We start from the raw sequence: 27,411 nt of genomic DNA on the forward strand, positions 1-27,411 counted from the left end.
GGTTCAGAGTTCTGGGACCATCCCCTGAGCCTGCTTGGTTGGGTATTCTGTGTTGTTGTTGGCGGAGCTCTCTGTTATACGTCCACCCGATCTGCCATCTTGTTTGTTCCTCTAGGTATAGTTTGAAGAGTATAAATAATACTAAAATCCTTGACTGCCTTATGAATATTAGTTTCCCTTGCCTAATACTGTAAAATAGTAGTGGGATACAAAGGAATGTTGGGAGACATGATTAGAGAAAACTAGTAAGCCTGTCTTAAGCCTATAACTGACTGGAATTAACTAAAAGGGGTTCTACAACTTGTCCAGTGAAATAGGCCTCGTGCAAAGCCTTTACAGAATACAGGACCTCAAGGGGAATCCTGAGTCCCATCCAGAACCTTATGAGGTGGGACATTCCCACTACAAAGGACAAATAGACTAGAACAGCTACAGTGACAGATGATACATCTTCAAAGAAAGATCATTAGGAAAAACCCAAAACAAAAATGTCAGCATGCCTGGCTACTACAAGAATAAGCAAGCTGTTCACCAGGAAGATATCAAGGCTAGCAATCAAGTGCCTTCAGAACAAACTCCCCTCTAAGACTGAGACTCAAAGGGAATACACAAACAAGTATGTAAGCTTGCTGGCAACCACATTGGTCTACTGGTGAGTGGAAGAGGCGAAAAGGCATCAAAGAAGAAATGGGCTTAATTTAACCCCGGTCCATTGAATCCCGTTGACCTGTAGAAGAGAGAGAAGAGGAAGGGCTGGTTCGTCCAAAGTGTGGTGAGACCTGAGGACACTTGAGCCCACTGACAAGGACTTAGCCACAGAGGGCTAGAGATGAGAGTGAAGCGTCCAGCTGATAAGTGAGGGGAGATGCACAAGAAGACCCAAACTTGCATACCCTTTTGACCAAGCCTCGATGGCTCGATAATCAGAACTCGACTAGAGGAAAAAAAGAAAAAAAAAGTTGTTTTTATTTATTTATTTATTTTTTTGATAAAGGAAACAAGGCTAAATTGCTTCAATTTGATGAACCTGACCTATACTCAGAGCGGTAGTTACTCTAAATACTGACAGAGAAGGAAAGAGTCTTCACATCAAGTACCAATGCTAGCCCCTCTGTACACAGAGTGGATAGGGACAGGAAACGTAGACATTGGCTAACTAAAATGAGGGGGCAATAAAGGCACAAAGTGACTGGTTTACAAGGTTTTCAAGAGGGAGTTTAATTTAAGAGTACGGGTGGAAAGAAAGAGTCCCCACTGAATAGCTGTCATCTTGTCTAAGAGGGTTTTGGTGAAAAGAAATGGGGATAAGAGTCATAAGATTCAATAGTGAATAATTGTTATCATGACTAATTGCAACTGTCACAATTGTAAAGGTAGAAATTTTGTAACAAAAAAAGGGGAGTGGTTAACGTTAAATTCCAGAAACAGAGAACCCTAGGACCATGAAGAGAGAAGAAGTGCACAAGCAGAATGCGGGACCTTATCCAGAGATGCAGCAGTGCCAGACATGGAAGCAGAGATAGGGGCATGGAGAGAGGGGGAGTGGCTGAGGACTCTAGATTCATGGACTAAGTAGAGAGGGACTAAGAGCTGGTGGCCAGCAGGCAGACTTGCAGAATGAGCCCTTTGAAGATATAATTTATTATCTATGCCTGAGTGGTTTTTTTGTTTGTTTGTTTTTTAAAATGCTAAAGCGAATAGAAAGAAACACTGTTAACTGATGGTGCATAGATGGGATTATAATAATTGTAATGAAACAAGGTGTATGATTTGTTGAATGTAAAACTGATGATATGCCCTGTAAACTTTCACTCAATCCACAATAAAAACTTAAAAAACAAAAAAACAAAAAACTTCATATATATTTTCCTAAAGAATTACTTAATCACATCACTAGAATAGCTTCTAAAATATTAACTGTATAACTTGAAGATGAGCAGTTATTCCTAGATAATTTAAAATAAAAAAGTCACAAATTAAATGCAAACACAAAATTTCTGTGATTAGGAAAAAATATTGATCAAATGGGTTTTCGGGTCTTATGCACAAATTCAATACACTCTTTGCTTATGCAAGTAAGTTTGATACTATAATTCAAATGTAACTTACATTATCCACTCTTTTCTTTTTTATAGACTGATCATCATTATATTCATCATCCTCATATGGCTCTGAAGAAGAAGAAACTTTTCTTTTCCTAGGTCCACCACCTTAAAAAACAAAAGCACACTCATACTTTGTACAAAAATAGTTATAATCAACATAAATATGGCAAAAATCTTAGTATGCCAACTACAATTAGACAGTTCTCTTGACTTCAAGCCTAGTGTTCTTTCTTTCTCATATTATGTATACTCTATTAATGTCAAGTGAACTGTAGGAAAAGGAAACAATTCTATTCTCTTAAAAACAGAAACCATTACAACACTGTATGTGTAGACTGCATTACTTAATACTAAAACTGTTGTTGCTGTTTTTAGATGCCTTTGAGTTGGTTCTGACAGCAACTCTATGGACAACAGAATGAAACACTGCCTAATCCTGTACCATCCTCACAATTGTTATGGTTCAGTCCATTGCTGCTAGCACAGTTTCAATCCAGCTCATTGGGGTCTTTCTCTTTTTGGATGACCATCCAATTTATCAGCATGAAGTCCTTCTCTAGTGACTGGTTTCTCCTGAAAATATGCCCAATGTATGAGAGATGAAATCTCACTATACTGACTTATAAGGAGCACTCTGGCTGTAATTCTTCCTGTTTGTTCCAACAGTCCATGGTACTTTCAATATTCTTTTCCAACACCGTAACTCAAATGATCAATTCTTCTTTTGTCTTCTTTATTCACTGTCTAACTTTCATATGCCTATGAGGTTAGTGAAAATACCATGGCTTGTGTCAGGAGCACCTTAGTCCTCAAACTATTATCTTTGCTCTTGAAAACTTTAATTTTTTTTTTTATGTTTTATTGTGAATTATATGATAGTTTACATGGGATAACATTAGTTTTACTTTCATCCTATCATATATCGTTTCATTGCCATGGTTACAATCCCCTCCATGCATCATCAATCAACCAAAGGGTATATACTACAAGCCAGCACCCTGGTCATCAGCACTCAGCCCCTTTCCCTCTCTGGGTCTAAAGTCCCCAACTGTTCCATCTCGCCATGTCATCGTCTCTGCCATAATCTCAGGCATCACTGCTTCTCTGGGTAGGGTCCCGCTCTCCGCTCTTCTCCCCTGATGGTCACAGGGACCTCCACTCCTAGACTGAAAAGATAATCATTCCCCTCCTTGCCACACAATGTCTACCTTTACATTTCTAACCCTCACAAGCAGTCCTGATAACAATTATTCGCTATTGTATCACAAGAGACCCCTCTGCATTTCATTTCATCAGCCCCGCCTAGACAGATTGGGTACTACTCAGTGGAGATTCTACCTTCCTTCACGTCCTCTGAATCTAGGTTCCCTCTTGAAAGCTTGTAAGCCAGCCACTTCTTGCCTTTGTAGCCCACCCCCCATTTTGGGTAGCCAATGTCCAAGTTGCCCATCCTTGTCTACTCTGTGTATGGAGGGCGTGGGAATGATCCTTGCTGTAAGGAATTGTTCTGTTTTTGAGCTACTGCACCCATAAGTGTAGGTCAAGTTCATCAGATTGTGTCAGATTACTTTTTTTTTCCTCTTCTTTCTTTTTCTGGCTGAGCTCTGATCAACCAGTCATTAAGGCCAGGTCAAGTGGGTATTATCTACAAGTGTGGGTGTTCTTGTGCATATGCCCTCTCTTCTTATCAGCTGGACGCTTCACTCTCCACTCTAGTCCTCTGTGGCTATGTCACTGACTCTGGTCCCACGACTCCCCAGGTCTTGCCACACTGTTGGACAACCATGGCTCCACCCAGGTTCACAGAAGTATATTGAACATTGTAGGGATTAGCTTACAGCTTCATTGCTGTTTTTCCCTGACTTCCCCTTATCAGAGCATATATTCCCATTGAGTCTTAGTCTTAGAAGGGGGTTTAAACTGAGGGGACCCGACCATTTGCCTTGTTGTCTCCTGGGCAAGCAACTTACTTGTTCTTGTAGTAACAGTCGGTCTGCCTATATTGTTTTGTATTTTTCCTGTAGGTCTTTCTTTCAAGAAGTATCTTCTACTCTTCTTGTCGCTCCAGGCTGGTCTGCTCCTCCTCCTTTCAAGTGGAAATTTCCCATCTCTGAAGATCTGGATGTAGTTCAGGCTTCCACCTATAGTCTTATGTAATGCAGAGGCTCCATAGGAAGCCTCCTTCACTGGGCATGTTTTAGCCCTATTTTAGATATTCCAATCAGTTATAGGCAGAAGACAGACTTACATGCTTTCTATGGTGATGTTTCTGGCTATTCCTTTCTCAACCCCCTCCAATGTCTATTGTATAATATATTGCAAGAAAAACCACGATGCTCTTGAAAACTTTAGAGAGACCTTATGCACAGATATGCCTAATCCAATATGTTGTTTTGATTTCTTCACTGCTGCTTCCCTGAGTGTGGATCCAAGCAAAATGAAGCCTCTGACAACTTCAATGTTTTCTTCATTTACCATGATGGTATTTATTGGTCCCTTTTGACAGGATTTTTGCTTTCTTTATGCTGAAGTGCAATCTATACTGAAAGCTATAGTCTTTGTTCTTCATCGGTAAGTATTCTTAGTCCTCTTCACTTTCAGCAAGCACGGTTGTATCACTGGTAAATCACAGGTTGTTAATGAGTTTTCCTCCAATGCTGATGTCACATAATCCAGTTTCTCAGATTATTTGCTCAGTATACAGACTGATGAAAGAATAAATCACTAGTGTATACCTTTCCTGATTTTAAACCATTCAGTATACCCTTGTTCTGTTGTAACTACTGGCTCTTGGCCTATGCCAGGCACTCATGTGCACAATTAAATGCTCTAGAACATCCATAGTTTGTTATTATCCAGACAATTGGAAGCCTTTGCCTAGTCAACAAAGAACAAGTAGACATCTTTCTGTCATTCTCTATTTGTCAAGACCCATATGACATCATCAATGGTATCATAAGTTCTATGTTCATTTCTATATCCAGCTTAAATTTTCAACTGCTTTTGAATTATTTTCCGAAAAATTTTACTTGAATGTGGTATTATTGACACAGTTTGATTATTTCTGTACTTCATTAGGATGCTAAAAGTATACCTCTCTAAATTGATGAGTAATTGTACAGTACAATACTGAGAGTCAGAAGAGATTTCTCCCTAGTGACTGACAGTTTAGCAGTGAAAAAAAGCCAAGAGTACTTGAATAGCACACTGACATCGCTGACAGCATTATTTATTACATATGCACTTTACCAGGCTTTACACAAGCCCTTTTACTAGTTTCATTTACTTTTCACCACAAAGTTCATATTTTCATTGTACAAATCAGAAATTAACATTAATTAATGCTTTTAAAGTCAAGAAAGTATAATGAAACAAGAAATGTGTATATTCTACCACAAAATAATCAATCTACATAATCTTAAGAAGCCTTGCTACAATGATGGAAAAAAATTGAAGAGCTGTTATCTCATGGATTCCTTGGTTTGGATGTTTAGAGTCATGATTTCATGGGACATTCCAGTTAATTGGCCTTAATATTTGTTTAGTGCTTCTGCTATAAGTTGCATAGTGCTTGGGGTCTTAAAGGTTTGCAAGTGCCCATCCAAGGAACAACAATTGGTCTCTATTTGCCTGGAGCATCAGGAAGGAGAGTCAGGAGGAGGAAATAGAGTATCTGGTAAATTACCTCTATGAACAACAGTCTCCTTTGTCATGAGACTAGAACTGGATGGTTCCCGCTATCATTATTAAACATTCTGATCAAACATTTTATAGAAAAATCCTGACTATCATGGGAAAGGCTCCAGAAAGAAATTCTGAATTATGGAATACAAAATTTCTGAAGGAACAGAACCTGGATAAAATTCTGAGCTAACGTTTCAGTAATAAAAATAATAACCTCCTCGTAAGTCTTTCAATAATGCTGTTATTGTTGTGGTTAAGTGCCATCGATTTGGTTTACACTCATAGCAACCCTGTATAGGGATTCCAGGAGTGGCTGTTTGAGTTTGAAGTGGCAGCCTTGTGGTTCAAACCGACCTTGCAGTATAGTGTTTTACACCAGGACTTAAAACAACAGTTTAGCTTAACTAGCAAAGAATACTTAGCTTAACTAAGTATTTAGCATTGAAACCTATCATATGGGACTAGACTGAAAGATGGATTAGAAAAATCAAGGAGCAGTGAGCTTATGTAAAACCAAGAAAAGGAAGGTTAAAATGATTACACAACTTGAAGAATAGAATCAATGTCACTGATCTACTAATGTAGAAACTGGTGAACTGCTGGATGTTTTGCTATGTACATTCTTAACAACAAAACTAAACTAAATTATTAAAGGCAAGCTAGGGACTCCTGGTGTGGCTCTGTGGGTTAATGCACCAGACTGCAAAGCCGACTGAACTGCAAGATCGGCGGTTCAAGCTCACCAGCTGATTCTCAGAAACCCTATACAGGGTCGCTATGGGTGGGAACCGACTCAACAGCACTTACTTCACCATCTACTCATGTTGTTGTTATGTGCCTTCAAGTTGGTTCCGACCCATAGCGACCCTGTACAGGGTTTCCGAAGCTGTAAATCTTTACGGGAGCAGAAAGCCTCATCTTTCTCCCACGGAATGGCTGGTAGTTTCGAACTGCTGGCCTAAAGGTTCGCAGCCTGATTCGTAACCACTACGCTACCAGAGCTCTGTGCATATATTTATTTCTAAAGTATTTTCACTTTCAAAGAGCAAATTAAGTAGACATACTGCTGTGCTAAAAGCTAACAAAGGTTTATGATTTCAACATTGGTATAAATAACTGTTGTGGATGTCATGTTGAGTTGGTCCCAACTCATAATGAACTATGCACAACAGAACAAAACACTGCCTGCTTCTGGACATCCTCTCCAATGCTGTTACATTTGAGTCCTTGCTGCAGCCAAAGTGTCCCTTTATCTCATTGTTGTTGTTGTTAAGTACCGTGAAGTCGGTTCCGACTTATAGTGAACCTGCACAGGGTTTCCGAGGCTCTTCTTTTTCAGTGACTCTCTACTTTACCAAACATGATGTTCATTTTCTAAAGACCAATCCCCTCCTGGTGTGGCGCTGTGGGTTAATGTGCCAGAGTACACAGCCGTTTGAAATGCAAGGTTGGCGGTTTGAGCTCATCAGTTGCTCCTTGGAAACGCTATACATGGTTGCTATGGGTCGGAACCGACTCAACAGCACTTAACAACAATAGTCCCCTCCTGATAATATGTCCAAATTACATTAGACGAACTTTTGCATACTTGCTTCTAAGTATTCTGGCTATTTTAAGAGTTGTTTGTTCTCTGGAAGTCAACAGTACTTTCAATATTCTTTGTTAACACCACAATTTAAATGTATTGATTCATCTAATATCTTCCTTATTCACTGTCCAACTTTCACATGCATGAGACTACTGAAAAAACCATGGCTTAGGTCAGGTGCACCTTAGTCCTCAAAGTGACATGTTTGCTCTTTAATAGTTTAAAGAAGACTTTTGCAATAGAGCTGCCGAATGCAATCTGTCATTTAATTTCTTGACTGCTGCTTCCATGAGGATTCATTGTGGATCCATGTAAAATGAAATCCTTGATAACTTCAATCTTACTCCATATATCATGATGTTGTTTATTGGTCCCATTGTGAGGACTTTGTTGTCTCTACAATGAAGACTTTATTCTTTGATCTTCATAAGCAAGTATTTGAAGTCCTTTTTGTTTTCAGCAAACAAGGTTGTGTCACCTGCTTGTAAAAGATTGTTAGTCTTTGTCCAATTCTGATGTCATGTTCCTCTTCATTTACTCAGCATGCAGACTGAAGTGTAGTGAAAGGGTACAACCATGGTGCACTTTCCTGATTTTAAACCTTTCAGTACCCCCTTGTTCTGTTTGGCTATGTACAGACCTGCCTCTCAATTGCACTACAATTAAGTATTCTGGGATTTCCCTTTTTCACAATGTTATCTATAGTTTGTCAGTCAAATGCCTTTGCACAGACAGTAAAGCACAGTTGTTGCTGTTAAGTGCCTTCGAGTTGGTTCAGACTCACAGCAACCTTATGGAGAGTTTCTGAGCCTTTTGAAATGTTTTCAGGAGCAGGAAGTCTAATCTTTCTCCTGAGAAGCAGCTGGAGGGCTCAAAACGAGGCCTTTGTGGTTTGTAATACAGTATTTATCATATAGAGTCACCATGACACAAACTATGGCAGTCGCTGAGCACCCGTCTTTTAAGATTATCTTTCCAAAATGAGAAGTAAAACCAAAAAGACTTCCATAATGTTGGGAGGAACTGACTCTATGGCACTTAACAACAACAACAGTGTAATCCTGGTTGCCAGGTTAGCAGTTCAAACTTACTAGCTGCTCCTCGGAAACCCTATCCAGGGTTGCTATGGGTCGGAACCAACTCACTGGCACTTAACAACAACAACAATGTAGTCCTAGAGTCCTGGTGTGGGACTGTGGGCTAATGCATCAGATTATTCCAAAGTTGTTTGAACTGCAAGATCGGTCTTAAGTACATGTATATGCATCTTCCTGTGTTAATATTATGGTACAAATCTTCACATGTATATTGTATGTCTGACAGCAAAAAACATGCATTTAGTGGAGAAATTCTTTAAGAAAAATACAAAACTACAATTTTAGTACCAAAACTTACATAAGAGCACATATGCTTAGCTATCTATAACTAATTCTAGTCTGCTTATAATTACAAATTTTAAATTTACATAAGATAACAAGTTAATGTTGTTTTTGTTACAAAGCACCCAATTTCTTGGCATAGAAAAGTGATTGCTCCCATTGTTTCAGTTTAATTGGTATTCCATCAATTTCTGGAGCCTGGTTATTTTGCTAGTGCCTTCAGTGTAGCTTGGACTTCTTCCTTCAGGAACATTGGCTCTTGATCATATGCAGTGGTTGTTTGGTGCCATCAAGTCAGTTCCAACTCATGGCGACCTTATGCACAGTAGATAGAAACACTGCCCGATCCTGGGCCAACCTCACTACTGTTGCCACGTTTGAGTCCATCGATGCTGCCACTTGGCCAATCCATCTCGTTGGGGTCTTCCTCTTTTTCTCTGACCCTCCTCCTTACCAAACATGATATCCGTCTCCAGCGACTGGTCCCTCCTGACAATATGCCCAAATTATGAGAGACTAAGTTTAGCTATCCTGGCCTCCAAGGAGCAGCCTGGCTGCACTTCTTTCAATACAGATGTTTGTTCTTTTGGCAGCCTATGGCACTTTCAATATTCTCCTCCAACACCATAACTCGAAAGCATCAATTCTTCTTGATCATATGCTATACCTCCATAAATGGTTGAATGTCAACCAATTCTTTTGATATAGTGAGCCTGTGTTTCCTATCTTCTTCTGATGCTTCCTATATCATTAAATATTTTGTCTTTAGATTCCTTCAATATTATAAGTTGATGCGTGAATTTTTCTTCAGTTCTTTCAGTCTGGAAATGCTAAGCATGGTCTTCTCCCTCAATACAAAGTTGTCATTCTATACATTATTACGTCAACCTATATCATACTAAAGACCAATTTTCTGATGTGGCCCATTCTAAGATGTTACACATTAATTAGAAGAAAAACAAAACAAAACAAAAAAAACCCCCCAGATTTCTTGTTTTCAAGAATGTTTTACAAATGACTAAAAAAAATCTTAAAGAAATAATATGGAAATATTGGGCAAGAAAGTAGTCCTGATGGTATAGTGGTTAAAGACTTTGACTGGTATCTTAAAACGTTGGTGGTTCGAACTCATCAGTTGCTCTGCAGGAAAAAAAAATATGAGAGTCTGGTTCTATAAAGATTTACAGCCTTAGAAACACTTTGGGGCCAGTCTACTCTGTTCTATAGGGTCACTATGAGTTAGAATCCACTCAACAGAAGTGGGTTTGGCTCTATAGTGCAAGAATAAGAAAAACTCGGCTGATGTTTAAATTTTAAAGAGGATTAACAAACTCCATGAAGGTTTTGTCTATTTTATCATGTAGCCACAGTGGCTAATGTAGCATCTAGCATCCAGTCTGCTCTCAGTCTGTCTCCATACTACATACCTTTGCACTCAAAACTGCTTGTAGAATAACTTTATTCCACAGTAGCACACAATCATTTTTCTTTTAAGTTAATACATATAATTCAATATGCACATTAATTTTAGAATATCTGCTTTAATATTTGTGTGGAGTTCTCATGTGGTGCTGGATAAGCACTGGACTACCAGGTCAGTTTAAGCCACAAGGTCAGTGGTTCAAACTCACCAGCTGCTTCTCAGAAACCCCACATAGGGTCACTATGAGTTGGAAACAACTTCATGGCACTAACAACAATATATGTATAACTGGAAATAATTTTTACATTAATAAGTATGTGGAATTATATGTATTACTGAAGAAAAACAAAAGATAAAAAATAAAGTAATTCCATAAACACTTTTCAATGGAAAAATTATGGAATATGGAGAAAGACTGAGAGCAAGAAAGAGTATATAAAATTTCCCAAATTACTTTCCAACTCAACAAATGTTAACTGAGCTCATCATTTTTCAGGAACGTTTAAGTAAATGCTATTGTTGTGGAATCCTGGTGTGGTGCTATGGGCTAATGTGTCAAGACTATAAAGTTGTTTGAACTGCAAGGTTGGTGGTTCAAGCTCACCAGCTGCTCCATGGAAACCCTATACAGTATCATTATGGTTCGGAATCGACTTAAAGGCACTTAACAACAACAACTGCTTTTGTATGTTATTGATTCAATTCCAACTCAAAGCAGCTCTACACTTGACAGAGTAAAACTGCCAATAGATTTTTTTAGGCTGTTAATCTTTTCAGCAGAAGATTTCCAAGTCTATTGTGCCACCGAACTGCTGGTAGATTCAAACCATCAACCTTTTGGTTAGCAGCCTAGTGCTTACCACTGTGTCACCAGGAGTAGGGATGTAACAAATAGGAAAACACAGCCAGTCTTCTTTGATACCATTTTCAGTCATCAGATGGCCCTAAGTACATATAACTGCTAACAATTACTAATATTTAGTATGTGCCATGTACTATGTAAGAAATGTATACCAACGACATCATTTCATCTTTACAATAATCTATGATGCCCATATTATTTTTATACTATTTTATGGCTATTTAGCCAATATTGCCCAAGGTCACACAGTGAAAGAAATGAAAGATTCTTCACGCACACACACAAAAAATAAAGAATCTTGATACTCTTTGTAGGCAGAACCCACTTAACACAATACCATCCTCTTATGCGGGCAAAAAATGTGGTAGAAAATCGAACAGGGATAATAGGTGCATCAGAACACATTTTATTATTTTCTATGTAAGTCTCTTTAAAAAAACAAAACTAAACTAAAAAGCGTAAAAATCCATTTTGGGAAATGGCATTCACTCACACAGTTGGCAAGAGCCTAAAGTGACATACAACTTTTAAAAAGAGTAACATGGAAGTACATACAAAAATAAAAAATGTACAAACCCTTTGATTCAGTATCCTAGTTTTATATTCACTCTACAGGGAAAAAAAAAAAACAAAACAAAAAACTAATGGCTTATAAGGATAACCTTTAAATATCAAAAGAAGGCGTCCCAATAGAAAGGTCATGGTTTGAACCTACCAGCCAGGTCAAGGGAGAAAGGTGAGGCAATCTGCTTTTGGAAAGGTTATATAAAGCCTTGGAAACCCTATGGATAAGCTCTATTCTTGAGTGATTTTTCTTTAACAAATTTAATGATCATACTTTAATAATCTTTAATGATTTTTAAAAATACACACTCGTGTGTTTATTACTACATTTTGTTGCGTAACATTGTGTGCGTTATATGCATGTGTGTAAACTTAGCAAAAAGTTGAGACTCATACAAATCAAACTTGAGATTGGTAAGAAATATGAGCTTGCTTTCATCCCTTACTAAAAAAATTTTTTTTTTGGTATAGTGGATTTTACTTGTTGTATTTTTGGGTTGTCAATTTAAAAAAAAAATTCAAAGACATTATTTACTAAAAATTTAGATGTGAATTTATATTGTAAGTTCTTTCAAAAACATTATTTTTATGTTCTAAGCCTGAAACACAGCATAGATGTATAACAAATAAAAGAATGCTCATTACCAGCTAGGACTTTCCATAAGACATTATGTCCTTACTGGGGGAAAAAAAAACTTTCCAAAATGTCACTGTTCTAAGATTTCTTCTGTAGAAATCAAGCAAAATTACCAATGAGAAAATAGCCCTGTACCTTTCTGGGGAAAAAATCAACGTGAGACAATCTGGTCCCTAAACAGCTGCATGCCTTGTTGTTGTTAAGTGCCGTCGAGTCAATTCTGACCCACAGCTAGCTACCCTGTAGAGGGTTTCCAAGGAGCAGCTGGTAAGCTTGAACCACTGACCTTGCAGTTCAAACGACTTTGCAGTCTGACGCATTAGCCCACAGTGCCAAACCAGGACTCCTTACATGACCTTGTTGTTGTTGTTAAGTGCCGTCGAGTCGGTTCCGACCCATAGCGACCCTGTACAGGGTTTCTGAGGGTGCAAATCTTTACGGGAATAGAAAGCCTCATCTTTCTCCTGAGGAGCAGCTGGTAGTTTCAAACCACTGACTTTAAGGTTCGCAGCCCGATTCGTAACCACTATGCTACCAGAGCTCCTTTACATGACCTTAGGTAAGTAATATAACCTTAAGCTTCAGTCACTTACATCTAAAAAATTCTTATGATATTAATAATTCACAGGACTCCTATAAGAATTCATGAATGTACTTAGTTAGTAAATTATAGAGCAATATTAAATATGAGAAAGTGGTTCATGACTATATAAACCAATATGGTTTGAGACTAAGTCAGGCATACCTGCATCACCAAACATCAGCAAGGCAGCAGCAATTGCTCCATCCATGGTGCTTGTTGATTCAATCAACTACCAATTTAAAAAAAAAGATTATTTCAAAAATAATACTTTATAAACTATTTCACTAAGTTATTCTGATATTAAGAATATATTAAATATATATGAGGTAAAGAATTGTGTGTATGTACAAGGTACAAAACGTGCGTGTAATAGTTTACGTCCTACAATAAAATTTAAGAAAATCAAATTTATCTAAAATGTAACTTATCTAAGCATATCTTAAAATGCATCAGCTTTGCCTATAAAGGAAAAATGGAAATTTAATAAAATACAGTATACTCAGAGTTTCTGTTCATTACAAAATTTTACACTGAAATCTTAAAAAAACATATGCATTGAGAAAGTATGCGTGAGGTTGTAGATGAGAGAGAGAAAAAACACACTTATTTAACTACCTATTTAGGGGCGGGGGAGCAATTCTATTCTCATTTTTTATTGAACACGGCTCAAAAAATGAGACAGAAGGTCTTTCACTTTTTACTTCATTTCTGAATTGCTTGAGTTTTTTGTGAATATTAATACACTACTTACATAACTTAAGTCCTAGTGTAGCATTGTAAGATAAGCACTGGGTTACTAACCACAAAGTCAGCAGTTCAAACCCGTCAGTTGTTCCTTGAAAGCCCTATAGAGGGTCGCTATGAGTTGGAACTGAATTTATGGCACTTAACAACAATAACAATTTACATAATTAAGTTCTGTATACTGTTTTCATGCTGTCTGTAAGCATTTTGCACTTCAGAAAAAAACTATCCAATTTTTTTCTCACTATACTTCCCACTTAAAAATGAGTTACATATTTTTAAATATACTTTTTAAGTAATTTCTTTAAAAAAAAACTTTTTAAAAGTTAACTGAAATTATAAAGTTACTTTCTTTTTAAAGTCATTTCCTGAAAAACTTTTTATAAAGTATTTAAAGTTACAAGGTGTCAAATTTAACCACTGTACCAAATTTTGTTGCTGTTGTAGCTTATTGTTGATGACAGATACAAAGGTGAAAAAGGAAACCCTGTGGGGCAGTTCCAAGAGTTACAGTGTACACCATGGCAAAGGGGTTTCTGTGCTTTTGTTTTGTTTGGAGGGGGCAGGCATTTTGGGTAGGAGAGAGAGGGAAGGAGGGAAGGAAACCAGAAGTGGCTGCCAATGGATTCAAGGCTTCTTTGGAGATAATGAAATGAAAACTAACTGCCACATCTTTCTCCCATGGAACAACGCATTTGAATCCTGAATCTTCTGGTTAATAGCCAAGCCTTTAACCATTGCACCACAAGGGCTCATATTATAGTAAAGCTGTTAAATAGGTTACCAACATGAAATAAAAACCCAGCTTCTCAACTGATTTGAAAATCTGACTATCTGATAATAAGACTAGAAAACCCACGTGGCCATACCCAACTGGAGTTGAGCAAGAGCTACACCTTTTAGAAAAGGACTGACTCAGCAGCTTATTATGTAGTCTGTAATATAATAGTGGCACCACTTCAAACAGTGGTGTCTAATCTATTATGTTGTCGTTAAGTACCATGGAGTCGGTTCCAACTCACAGTGAGCCTGCACAGGGTTTCCGAGGCTGCAAATCTTTACGGGAGCAGAAAGCCTCATCTTTCTACCAACGAACACTGGTAGTTTCAAACTGCTGTCCCTGAGGTTCGCAGTCCGATTTGTAACCACTAAGTTTAACTTCTAAGCCTCAGGTTGGGGTGGAAATTAAGGGGTGAGGAGTCTTTATGGGAGCAAAAAGCCTCATCTTTCTGCCGCGGAACAGCTGGTAGTTTTGAACTGCTGTCCTTGAGATGAGCAACCCAATCCGTAACCACTACACTACCAGAGGTCCTTTGAAGATAGATACAAGGGTGTAAAAACCAAACCCAAAATTAACTAGTTCCCCTAAGGAGCTCTGGTAGCGTAGTGGTTATGAATCAGGCTGCAAACCTTGCGGTCAGCAGTTCGAAACTACCAGCCGCTCTGCGGGAGAAAGATGAGGCTTTCTGTTCCCGTAAAGATTTACAGCCTCGGAAACCCTGTACAGGTTCGCTGTGGGTCAGTTCAACTCAACAGCACTTAACAACAACAAGATGATTCAACTAATAAGTAGTAGGACTAGGAGTAAACTATTATTCACAGGTTTATTCTCTTTCTAAAACTTAAGTGAAATGTCAATTTTTACTTGCTCTTATAATAAGAGTCACCTATTACAAATCAATCATATATATTCCAACTAATACAGCTGATTTGTTTCTGTAGTCAAACTGATGTTTCTCAGCAAGACTGCCATTGATAGGGTGATTTTTATTTGTTATATGTGACTGTCCTCAATATTGTAAGGTGTGTATTATTCCTGGCCCTGAAACACTAATTTTCTCTGTAATTACACATAGTCAATAGAGAAAAAAGGTCTCTGACCTTTCTAAGTGTCTCTAATGAGAGGTGGGGGTTCTCCTCATTTTAGAACCACTCACACATAAACAAAGCAACCTTACAAGTATTGTATAATTTACAGGTGGAATAATTAATGAATTAAGATTCTCATCAAGTAAATCTCTGGCATTTACCTTTATTATATTGCTTGTTGTTGTTGCTAATTGCCATCAAGTCGTTTCCAAATCATAGTTACCCTAGGCAGGGTTTCCAAGGCTTTAAATTTCAAGGGAGCAAAGCACCTCATCTTTCTCACTGAGTAGCTGGCAGGCTCACACCACAGACCTTGTGATTTGCAGTCTAATGCTTATCATGTGGAGCTACTGTGGTCCTTATTATTCTATAACAGCTAATAATTATCTTCAAATATAAGATTATCTTTAGAAAAATTAATATCCATTCACTATACAATCAGATTCATTAGTACAACCGTAATAATAAATTATTGTAAAAGGGTATATAACCTTAAGCAAATCGTTGTCACTTCTTTGTGGAAAAAGCTCCTTCAAGGTCTGAAGTTTAGCATCTTTAAGGTCTTCCAATTCTGAAAGATCTTCCAGTTCTGAAATATCATTATTTTTACCTGCCATGGTAGGATGGCCTTGTGAATCTTCATCTTCAGAAGGCTCAGAACTAAAATATTTCCAGGAGAAAATCCCAACATTTAAAATGTATTACTGTAACACAGAACATCTCCAGCTTCTTTCAATATTAAATACAGTCTATACTTAACAGTAAAATCAAATTTTCTTCATTTCATTGTAGTATTCACATAAATTTATATTCTCCAAATCAGAATACTTTACAATTATCTAAAAATATTTGGACTTGGGCAGAAACAGGCAACCAAGGGAACTAGGTATTTGGCGTTTGCTTTGGTAAGATCACCACATATATACTGTACTTCCTTCTCTTTCCTACTCTTCTTTCACCAGTGCTCTACATATCAATGAGTATTATTACATAGCTCCTGAGAAATTATGAACCCTACATTGATGCAGAGCAAAATAGTTTTTATAGCCTATTCCTCAAAAATGGGGGCATTTAACTGAAAAGGAAGGAGTCTTCAACATCAAGGATCAAACCTCTGTACATAGGGTTGATAGGAAGGTTGATAGGAAAGAGCAACTTCAGCTACCTAAAATGGGGTGTTGTTGTGAAGTGCTGTCAAGTAGGTTCTGACCCATAGCGACACTGTATAGGGTTTCCAAGCAGTAGCTGGTGAGCTTGAACTGCTGACCTTGCAGTTCAAAAGGCTTTGCAGTCGGGCGCATTAACCCACAGTGCCAGGGGGCTATAAAGGCTTGGAGTGGCTAGCTTACAAGTTTTCAAGTGGGGGGAAGATAGAATCCCCACTGAATAGTTTCATCTTGTCTAGATGGGTCTGGTGAAAGGAGATGTGGATAGGATTCATTTAACCCAACAGTAATCGTTACGACGATTAATTACGATAGTCACAACTGTAAAGGTAGATGTTGTGTAACATAAAGGGGGGGAGTAGTTAACCTTAACATTCCAGGAACAGGGAACCCTAGGACCATCAAAAGAGAGAAGAGTATGAGCAAAATGTGCTCATACTAGCAAGAGAAGCAGTGACACCAGAAATGGAAGCCGGGGTGATGGCATGGAAAGCTAAAGAACAGCTGAGGACTCTAGACTCATGGAAAAAGACTCATGGAAAGTGTACTGGCGGCCAGGAGGCTGGCTTGCAGAATGTGCCCTTTGGTTGTTTAAATGATTATATACATATTTCTGCGTACATCAAAACAAAACAAAAAAAACCCCGAGGGAATAGAAAGAAATACTGTTAACCGATGAAGCATGGTGGGGACTGCAATAAAACAAAATATGATAGGTTGAGCGCAAAACCAATGTTCTCCCATGTAAACTATCACTTAATTCACAATAAAAGCATTAAAAAACAAAGTAATAAAATGGGCAGGATCCCCTGAAGAATTTATTTCCTAGCTGATGTAACTGCCAGCAGTCTTCAGCTATCAGCCCTCTTTGAGAATGATGTGGTACACAGTCTCTTAACACAAGGTCAGATCCTCTTCCCAAGGTAGTCTGAATCTGGGTATAAAGACCTAATCCCTTCACTCAAACTTAGGGCAATGATTAAGAGCCACACAGCTCAGCGTCTACCATGGAGTCAGATCTCCATTGAGACTAAAAGGCAACCCAACTTCTCCCTCTCTCCAATTCTTCTCTTCCATAGGGGCTGATCCCAAGGACACTTTCTAAAAAACTTCCCACATACTAATCTACAACTCAGAGCGGTTTTCAGGGTGTTATGGGTTGACTTGTGTCTCCCCACAACATATGTTCAAGTCTTACCCCAAGATCTTTGAATGCAAACTTACTGGATCTAGTGTCTTGGCAGGTCAAATTAGTTAACACAGGTCCTGCTCCAGTAGAGTAGGCCCTGCTTCAACAAGACTAGTGTCCTCATAAGAGGAGACAGACACACACAGAGAGGATGGTCATATGAAGACAGAGGCAGGAGACTGGAGTTATGCTGCTATAAGCAAACGAATGCTTGAAACTATCAGAAGATAGAAGAGAAAAAGAACGATCTTCCCTGGCAGCCTCGGGAGAGACGAGGGTATTGCCTGAATTCAAACTTCTCCTCTCCAGAACAGAAAGAATACATTTCTGTTGTTTCAATCTACCCTCTTTCTGGCACTCTGTTACAGCAACTGTACGAATCTGATACACTGGGGAACCCACTGTGACATTGGTCACCTGGAAAAAATGGTAGTCTACAGAAGCAGCAATATCAAGGGAGTGAGAAGATAAGAATATTAGAAGACTTGAAAACAATGGGAGGAAATGTGGAAAGTACTAATATAGTACTTTCGATTTTTAAAAAATTAGTGTAAGTAACGGAAGAGAAAGGCTTTTTCAAAGTGAAGAATATAATCACAAATTTACAATCTAACATTTCAAGGTATCATGAAAATGAAGAGCAGAAAGGTGTCTTTAGAGAGTATCCAATTCCCCTGTCATTTTTAAGATAATGTCTCTTAGTCCAAGGGTCAGCCAAATGTTAAAAATGTTACTGGTTGGAAGTGAACCATTTTTTTTCTTCAAGACAGTAGTTTTTCTAACTATTTAATAGGCACATTTAAAACCTTGCTGTTAAAGTACAATTCTAGTATACCTTTTGGCTCTCAATTACCAGTAAATATGTTACAGCTTCATGAAATGTTAATCTGGTACAGGTTGGAACATAACTAATCATTGTCCAGAATGCTAATAAAAATCTACACTGACCAAAAAACCAAACCAAAACAAAACAAAACCCCAAAACGGGGCATTTATTTCATGAGGCTTAATTTAATCTAACAACTACAAATCCCATTTCATGTTACAAGTTTATCCTAAGCAAAAGACTTTGTACCAAATTTTACTTAATCCACAAACAAGCAAAAACCTCATTTTGAAAATTTGGTTTTCTATTGCAGTAGAAAATCTACAGGCCAGAATGGGAACTTTAACAAGTAGTCAAAAGTCTTAAGATTAAAGAAAGCAAGCAAAGTTGAAAGACAGTTAAATATGAGGGGCTTCACAAAATTCACATCAAAAATTAATTATCTTTTAATTCCATTTTTCACAATTGTTCGAAGTTCTCTCATACAGTCCTAGAATACAGACTTTGCAATATAACTAGACCTCTATTTTGTAACAACTCTCACTCTTGGAAACATCTAGAATCTGCTAAAATATCTTCTCTGTATCCATTCATGCTAGTTTGGTTGTGTCCTTCAGGGCACCGGTTATGTTTAGCCTGAACACATTTGAAAGCTGACCCCAAAACCAGAATACGTATTTTAACAAGCTCCCTGGTGACTTCCTGACCCTTGCTCTGAGAAACAGCTCTCAAGTAACAATGCAAAAATAAGTATCTTCCTTTTTCACTATGCCCATCCTTTGAATATTTGAAGACAATTACACGCATCTCCCCTTACAGTATACCCAGACTACTCATTCCTGATGCATCCATCTCTGAAATCTTACCCAATCTTCACTACTCCTAGTTCACTAGAATCTCTTATAACCACTTTCAAAAATCCTTATTCTTCTAGCCACCATAACCATAACCCACTGATGAGTCTTAGGAATGTTCATAGAAACACAAACTTATATTGCTTTGGATTTAACTTTCTGTTTATTAGAAACAGAAGTGATAAAGCATAAGTTCAATACCATCACAAGGAAAACAGAAAAATCTATTTTCTCAAAAGGAACTAACCTGGTCTCTTCAACAGCCAAAGTCCTTAACAAGCAAAGTGGACTGTTTATAGATTAAAAAAAGAATAGGTATAACTTAAAATGCCTTTAAAAGCAGATTCCCCAAAATCTGAATCATACTTTGAAAAACTAGCTGCAAAACACATACAATCCGAGTATGCCTGGGAATCTGATAATCAGATGACAGAGAATTATTTACCGATCATGACATTGTGATCATTTGGAAGGAGATGGGATACAAATTCAAATATTAAGAGGAGTATGGTTGAGATGTCTGTAATTTTTATTTTAAATACTTTATCTAATAAAACTGATGAAACAAATAAGAAAAAATTATTAATGCAGGTCCTAAGTATGTCCTAAGTATGTCCTAATAGTTTAGAATGGGGTGCGTTCTAAACTATTATAATCCTAAAAGTTTAAGAAGCAACAAGAAAAATAGTTGTTGTTTAAGAGCTGTGGAGTTGGTTCCAACCCATAGTGACCCCGTATAAGGTTTCCAAGTAGCAGCTGATGAGCTTGAACCACAGATCCTTGTGGTTCAAACTGACATTACAGTCCAGTGCATTAACCCACAGCACTACAGTTGCTCAGGCCAAAAACAATGGGGTTGTCCTCAACTCATTTATTGTGCACCTCATATCAAATCCATCAACAATCTCTCTACACTGGCTTCAAAATATATCTGGAATCTAATCACTTATTCCCACTTCTACAGGTACTAGCCTGATCTAAGGCTTCATGAATTTTTGTCTGAGATATTACAACAGTATTTCTACGTCTACTACTACAGTGCCCCCAAAGTCTAACATTTTAAGAATATAAGGGAACTTCAAAAGCTTTGTGGGAAAAAATGGAAAAAAAAACCTTAAAATTCCCCGCAGATAAATCATGTTTTATTCCTCTGCTCAAAACTCTCTTTTCAGCTTTCTAATATCATTTAAGGATATTCCTGATTAAGTTTGAACTACAAGGTCGGCAGTTGAAGCTCACCAGTTGCTCCTTGGAAACACTATATAGAGCCACTATGGGTCAGAACTGACTCAACAGCACTTAATAACAACAACAATCTCATTTTTAAAAGAAGTCAAATAGCCAAGGAGCCTAACAGGATTATTCCCCACTTCCACCTGACCCTTTATCTCTGTAGCCTCAAGATCCTTTGCTCATCATTTTGTTTGTTTTTTAATGTTTTATTGTGAATTATGTGATAGTTTACATGGGAGAACATTAGTTTTACATTCATCCTATCATATATCATTTCACTGCCATGGTTACAATCCCCTCCATGCATCATCAACCAACCAAAGAGTATAACTACAAGGCTTCTTCCCCGGTTGTCAGCACACAGCCCCTCTCCCTCTCTGGGTCTAAAGTCCCCAGCTGCTCCATCTTTCCATGTCATCATCTCTGCCTTCATCTCAGGTATCACTGCTTCTCTGGGTAGGGTCCCACTCTCCACGCTTCTCCCTTGGTGGTCCCAGGGACCTCCATTCCTAGACTGAAAAGTTAATCACACCTCTCCTTGCTACAAAACGTCTACCTTTACATTTCTAACCCTCACAATCAGTCTTGTTAACAATTATTCACTATTGTATCATAAGAGACCTATCCGCATTCCCTTTCATCAGCCCCGCCTAGACAGACTGAATACTACTCAGTGGAGATTGTACCTTCCTCCATGCCCTCTTGATCTAGGTTCCCTTTTGAAAGCCTGTAAACCAGTCATTTCTTGCCTTTGTAGCCCCCCATTTTAGGTAACCAATGTCCAAGTTGCCCATCGCTGTCTACTCTGTGTATGGAGGGGTGGGAATGCTCCTTGCTGCCTTTACTCATCATTTATCTACCACTTTTCTCAAAAACATCAGGCATAAAACCACCTCACTAAGAAAGTGATTTCTAATGCTTGAAATACTCCTTCCACAGTTATGTACATGGTTCATTTTCTTACCTTTTCTAAGTCTTTGCTCAAGCATAATCTTTTCAATAAAGCCTTTCCCAATGGTATTCTTTAGAAACCATGCTTCCATCCCAGCCCTAAACTTTTATTTCCCTGCCTTTTGCCTATAAAAATTAACATTTAACATATTCTATGTTTTATTTGTTTACTGTTTTCTACCTGCACAGAATATAAACCCCATGGGGATAAGGATTTAGGGCTGGTATACTCATTGCTAAATTACTAATCAAAACAGTGTTTCGCTCATAGAGCATACCAGATAAATATAAAATAATGTGACACATGGGCTCATAGGAGAAAAAAGAAAATCATATAAATTATCAAAATTATTTGCTAAAATAACTTCCTTATCTACAGAGCATTTAAAAAATAAATTTCTAGTGTCCTGAACTTTTTATCAAAAATCACAATTACCCAGAAAACAAACAAAACCATATTTTACGTCTCTGCATCAATGAATTCTCAAGGGGAAAAAAAAGTACAACCAAAATAAACTGAAATTAAGTAATTTGTTTTGAAAAACTTTATATATGCAAATAGAATGAATTTGGTATTTAGCAACTTACACTATAATCACTGTATCTTTGCTGAATTCCTTCTCTTGAACTGTACTGGAGCAATTTGGGGAAACAACATCTTCACTATCTGATGACAAATCAATATACTGTATTCCACTTTGATTTGTAAAATATGATGTGCTTGATTTTCTTTCATTTTCTGGAGTTTCTGGAACACTGGAATCTTCTACAAAATAAAACAAAAAGAAAGGTGAAAAGTATTTCAAGCACAATAAAGATACCTTGTTTTGATAATTATAATCATGCTCTAAAAACTATAATTTTATTTCCTTTTTCCATTCAATTGCCCAAGGGTCTTGTTATGGTACTGTAGGATAATCACTGGACTGCTAACCAAAAAGTCAGCGGTTCAAACCCACCAGCTATTTCTCAGAAACTCTAAATTAAGGGTCGCTATGAGTTGGAACCTATTCAACAGCACTTAACAACAGCAACACAAATTCTGATAACTAAAATTCTACTACTTTTTAAAAGAAAAAAATGAATATCCAATCAGTGTTGGTATCAGATGATTCTCTAATTCACAGGTTGTTTACCAAGCAGACATTAGCAAAATACACTGAGGTTTATGTTTATCTAGTCTACTCCTTTCATTTCTGTTTTTATTTGCTAGTATTTGGTTCTTGTCTAAGAGAACATTGGCTCTACAGGCCAAAAAGACTTAGATTTAAATCCTATATACTTAAGTTACAAGCCTCAATTTCCTCATTAAAATGTGAATAATCATAGCATAACATAAAATCTTATACTGTATATAAAGCATTTAGATCAATATAACTGGCACACAACCAATGGTATAGGATTGGACTGCTAACTGCAAGGCTGACAGTTTAAATCCACCAGCTGCTCCTTGGAAAACCTATACAGGGTCACTGTAAGTCTGAACTGACTGCCAGCACTTAAAAACAGCAATTATTCATTTTTGTTTTTAAGCATCATTGGGTCATTCTCATAGTAACTCTGCACAGGATATCCAAGGAGTGGTTGGTGGGTTTGAAATACCAACTTGTGGTTAACAGTCCAGTGCTTATCCTACAATGATGCTAGAGATTGCATAACAGAATTTTGTAAGACCACTGACTTATTCATTGTAAATATCTTTTTCAAATAACATAAAAGGTGACTATACACATGGACCTAACAGATGGAATAAACAAAAATCAAATCACCTACAATTGCGGGAATACGGCAGAAAAATTTAATATCATCAGCTGAAACCAGGTCAAGAGAAGACTGTGGAACAGGTCATCAATAGTTCACATCAAGGTTCAGACTGAAGTTGAAGAAAACTAAAGTCCCAGAGAACCAAAATGTGACCTTGAGCATATCCCACTGGAATTTAGAGATCTCAAAACAGATTTGATCATTAGATACCACTGACCAAAGGCCAGCTTTGTTGAGGAATGGCATCAAGAACATCAAACATGAAGGAAACAAAGTTCATTAACCAGACAGGAAAGGAAAAAAAGGAAAGACCTATAATGGATATCAGAAAAGACTCTGAAACTTGCTCTTGAATGTAGAGAAGCTACCGAGAACCACAGAAATGAGGAGGTAAAAAGAGTTAAACAGAAAATTTCAAATGGCCCCTGGAGAAGACAAAATATTATAATGAAATATGCAAAGACCTGGAGTTAAGAAAACCAAAAGGGAAAAACACACTCAGCATTTCTCAAGCTGAAATAACTGGGGGAAAAAAAATACAAATATTGAGTTGTAATATCAAAGGATTCTATGGGCAAAAGAATGAATGATACAGGAAGCATCAAATAAGAATCAATGGTATCGAAGAAAGAAGTCCAAGTTGCACTGAAGGTACTGTTGAAAAACCAGGCCCCAGGAACTAACAGAACACAAATTGAAATATTTCAATAAACTGATACAGCACTTTGTTGTTAAGTGCCGTTGAGTCAATTCCCACCCATAGTGATCTAATATAGGGTTTCCAAGGAGCAGCTGGTGAACTTGAACCACCGACCTTGCAGTTCAAACAACTTTGCAGTCTGACTCATTAGCCCACAGCGTCTCACCAGCATTCCACTAGCGGTACTTATTTATCTATGCCAAGAAATTTGTAAGACAGTCTACCTGGCCAACTGATTTATGCCCATTCCAAAGAAAGGTTATTCACAAGGTGAATGGAAATGGTCATTCACATGATGTGGAAAACATCAAACAATACCAATAATGTCACATGCAAGCAAAATTTTGCTAAAGATAATGCAAGAATGGTTGCAGCAGTACATCACACAGGGAACCATCAGAAATTCAAGCAGAGGACATGGATAAAAGGGGATATCATTGCAGACATCAGACTGACCTTTGCTAAAAACAGAGAACATCAGAAAAATATAGATTATACAGTTATTTGACTGTGTGGATCTTGACAGACTATGACTAACATTGTGAAGAATGGGTATTCCAGAACACTCAACTGTGCTCATAAGGAACTTGTACACAGACCAAATAAACAGTCATTTGAACAGAATAAAGGGATATGTTGTTGTTAAGTGCTGTCGAGTCAGTTCCAACCCATAGCGACCCTGAACAGGGTTTCCGAGGTTGTAAATCTTTACAGGAGCAGAAAGCTTCCTCTTTCTCCCACGGAGCAGCTGGTAGTTTCGAACTGCTGACCTTGTGGTTGTTTAAAATCAAGGAAGGTGTGTGCAAAGGTTATGGTCTTTTACCATACTTATTTAATTTGCATTATATGATTCTGACTCATAGTGATCCTGTACAGGGTTTCTGAGGAGCAGCTGGCGGGTCTGAAATGCCCACTTTGTAGTTTGCAGTACAATACTTATCCTATAGAACCACACCAGAAGTCCAGTTTGTATACTGAGCAAATAATCTGAGAAGCTACATTATATGAAGAGGAATGTGGCATCAGAATCAGGAGGAAGGCTCATTAGCAACCTGAGATACACAGACGACACAACCTTGCTGGCTAGACGTGAAGAGAACTTAAAAGATTGATTGATGACGTTCAAAGATTACACTGAGATGCAGGAAATATACAGAAAACAAAAAATTCCTCATAACTGTATCAATAAATATCATTTTAAATAGAGAAAAGGTTGGAGTTGTCACACACTTCATTTTGGTGGAATTTACAATCAACACTGATAACAAGCAGCAGTCAAGAAATCAAACTGACGTATATTACATTAGACAAATCTGCTACACAAGACCTCTTTAAAGTGTTCAAGAACAAAAATTATCAGTTTGAGAGCTTAGGTGTGCCTGACCAAAGCCATAGTGTTTTCAATGCATGTGAAATTTGGAGAGTGCACTGGGAATATTGTAGAACTGATGCATTTAAGTTATGGTGCTGGAGAATATTAAAAGTACTATGGATTGTCAAAGAATAAAAAATCTGAGTAGGAAGATGTACAGCCAGAATGCCTGAAGGCAAAGTGGTGAGACATTGTCTCTCATACTTGGGACGTTATTAGAAGGGACCATACTTGGATCAACTATCAACACTCGCGGAAGCAGCAGTCAAGAGATCAGACCACGTATTGCATTGGGCTAATCTGCTGCACAGGAACTTTTTAAAGTATTGAAGAGCAGATATTATCAGCTTGAGGACTAAGGTGCGCCTGACCCAGGCCACAGTGTTTTCAATAGCCTCATATGGATGCGAAAGCTGAACAGTGAATAAGGAAGATAGTAGAAGAATTGATGCCTTTGAGTTGTAGTGTTGGAGGAGAATACTGAAAGTGCCATGGACTGCCAAAAGAACCAATAGGTCTATTTTGGAAGAAGTGTAACCAGAGTGCTCCTTGGAGGCCAAGATGGCTAGGCTTCGTCTCTCATACTTTGGACACATTGTCCGGAGAGAACAGTCGCTGGAGAAGGATGTCATGCTGGGTAAGGTGGAGGGTCAGAGAAAAAGAGGAAGACCCCCAACGAGATGGATCAGCCAGGTGACATCATTGATGGCATGAAGAAGTGTGGCGGCGGTAGTGAGGTTGGCCCAGGATCGGACATTGTTTCGTTCTGCTGTGTATGGGGTCGATATGAGTAGGTTCCGACTCGATGGCACCTGACAACAACAACATACTTGGAGGGGGATATCATACTGGGTATGTGGAGGGTCAGCTAAAAGGAGGAAGACCCTCCCCTCAAACAAATCAATTGTGAGGATGGGGTAGGATCAGGCAATGTTTCATTCTGTTGTACATAGGTCGCTATGAACCAACTTGATGGCACCTAACAACAACCTGGTGTTGTGCTTCAGGCTAATGTACTGGAAACCCTATACAGTGTTGCTAGGGGTCAGAACTAACTCAGTGGCACTTAACAACATTATGTAAATGTTGGTATTGTCTGGCTGGTCAAAACAAGTCAATAAAGTATTAAACAAATGTCTCCTCTCTCTTCAAGGGGTGAGTTCCAAAATGTTTCTCCAAATAAAAACACAACTTTCTTTCTTCTAGCTCTTGGTGGAAGAGACCAAGTTTAAAGACATTCATATATATTATAGTAAAACTGTTAGTATCATGAAGTCTAATGAGTATTTTGTACTTAAGCAATGGGTAGAATGAAACTCTACTTCAAAGGTGACAATTTAATAAAAAAGAAAAATAAAAGCTACCGTTACCTACTTTCACAAATGGTATCAAGTCTTCAAGTGAAGCACAAGTCTTCATAATAATTATTGGAGCACACATTATGTCACCATTTTCTACATAAATAAAGGTTCCAAAAGATAAAGCAACTTGCCTAAAGTCATACAGAACAAAGTAGTGGTGGTGGTGGCGATATGCTGTCAAGTTGGTTCCAACTCATAGTAACTTTGCTGAGCCTGTAAACAAGAAAGTCTCATCTTTCTCCCACAGAGAGACTGATAGATTAGAACTGCTGACCTTGCGATTAACAGCCCAGCTCACAATCCACTACGCTACCAGGACTCCTACAGAACAAAGTAGCACATCTGAAATGCAAGGCTAACACTCTAAGTCTCCCTGCTTTTGTTGTTTGCTGTTGAGCTGGTTCTGACTCATAATGGCTCTGTACAGGGTTTCCAAGAGTGGCTGGTGGGTATGAACTGCCTATCTTGTGGTTAGCAGTCCAGTGCTTTTCCTACAGTACCATAGTAGAACTCTAGTAACTGTAAGAAATCTTTAACAATCTTTACTATGAAGTTCA

At 38.0% G+C, this 27,411-nt stretch overlaps 1 protein-coding gene across 1 annotated transcript in view; it reads right to left on the reverse strand.

Annotated features, from left to right (window-relative positions):
- Positions 1-27,411, reverse strand: part of SMARCAD1 (SWI/SNF-related, matrix-associated actin-dependent regulator of chromatin, subfamily a, containing DEAD/H box 1) — a 142,999-nt gene that overhangs the window by 90,137 nt on the left and 25,451 nt on the right. The window contains exons 3-6 of the mRNA XM_006874700.1: positions 22,246-22,423; positions 15,930-16,098; positions 12,988-13,054; positions 2,110-2,210 (exon numbers count right to left, since the gene is read on the reverse strand). Coding sequence (XP_006874762.1) covers positions 2,110-2,210; positions 12,988-13,054; positions 15,930-16,098; positions 22,246-22,423 — 515 coding nt within the window. The remainder of the gene's footprint in view (positions 1-2,109; positions 2,211-12,987; positions 13,055-15,929; positions 16,099-22,245; positions 22,424-27,411) is intronic.

This window comes from Chrysochloris asiatica, unplaced genomic scaffold (assembly GCF_000296735.1).
Source record: "Chrysochloris asiatica unplaced genomic scaffold, ChrAsi1.0 scaffold00294, whole genome shotgun sequence".
NCBI lineage: Eukaryota > Metazoa > Chordata > Mammalia > Afrosoricida > Chrysochloridae > Chrysochloris > Chrysochloris asiatica.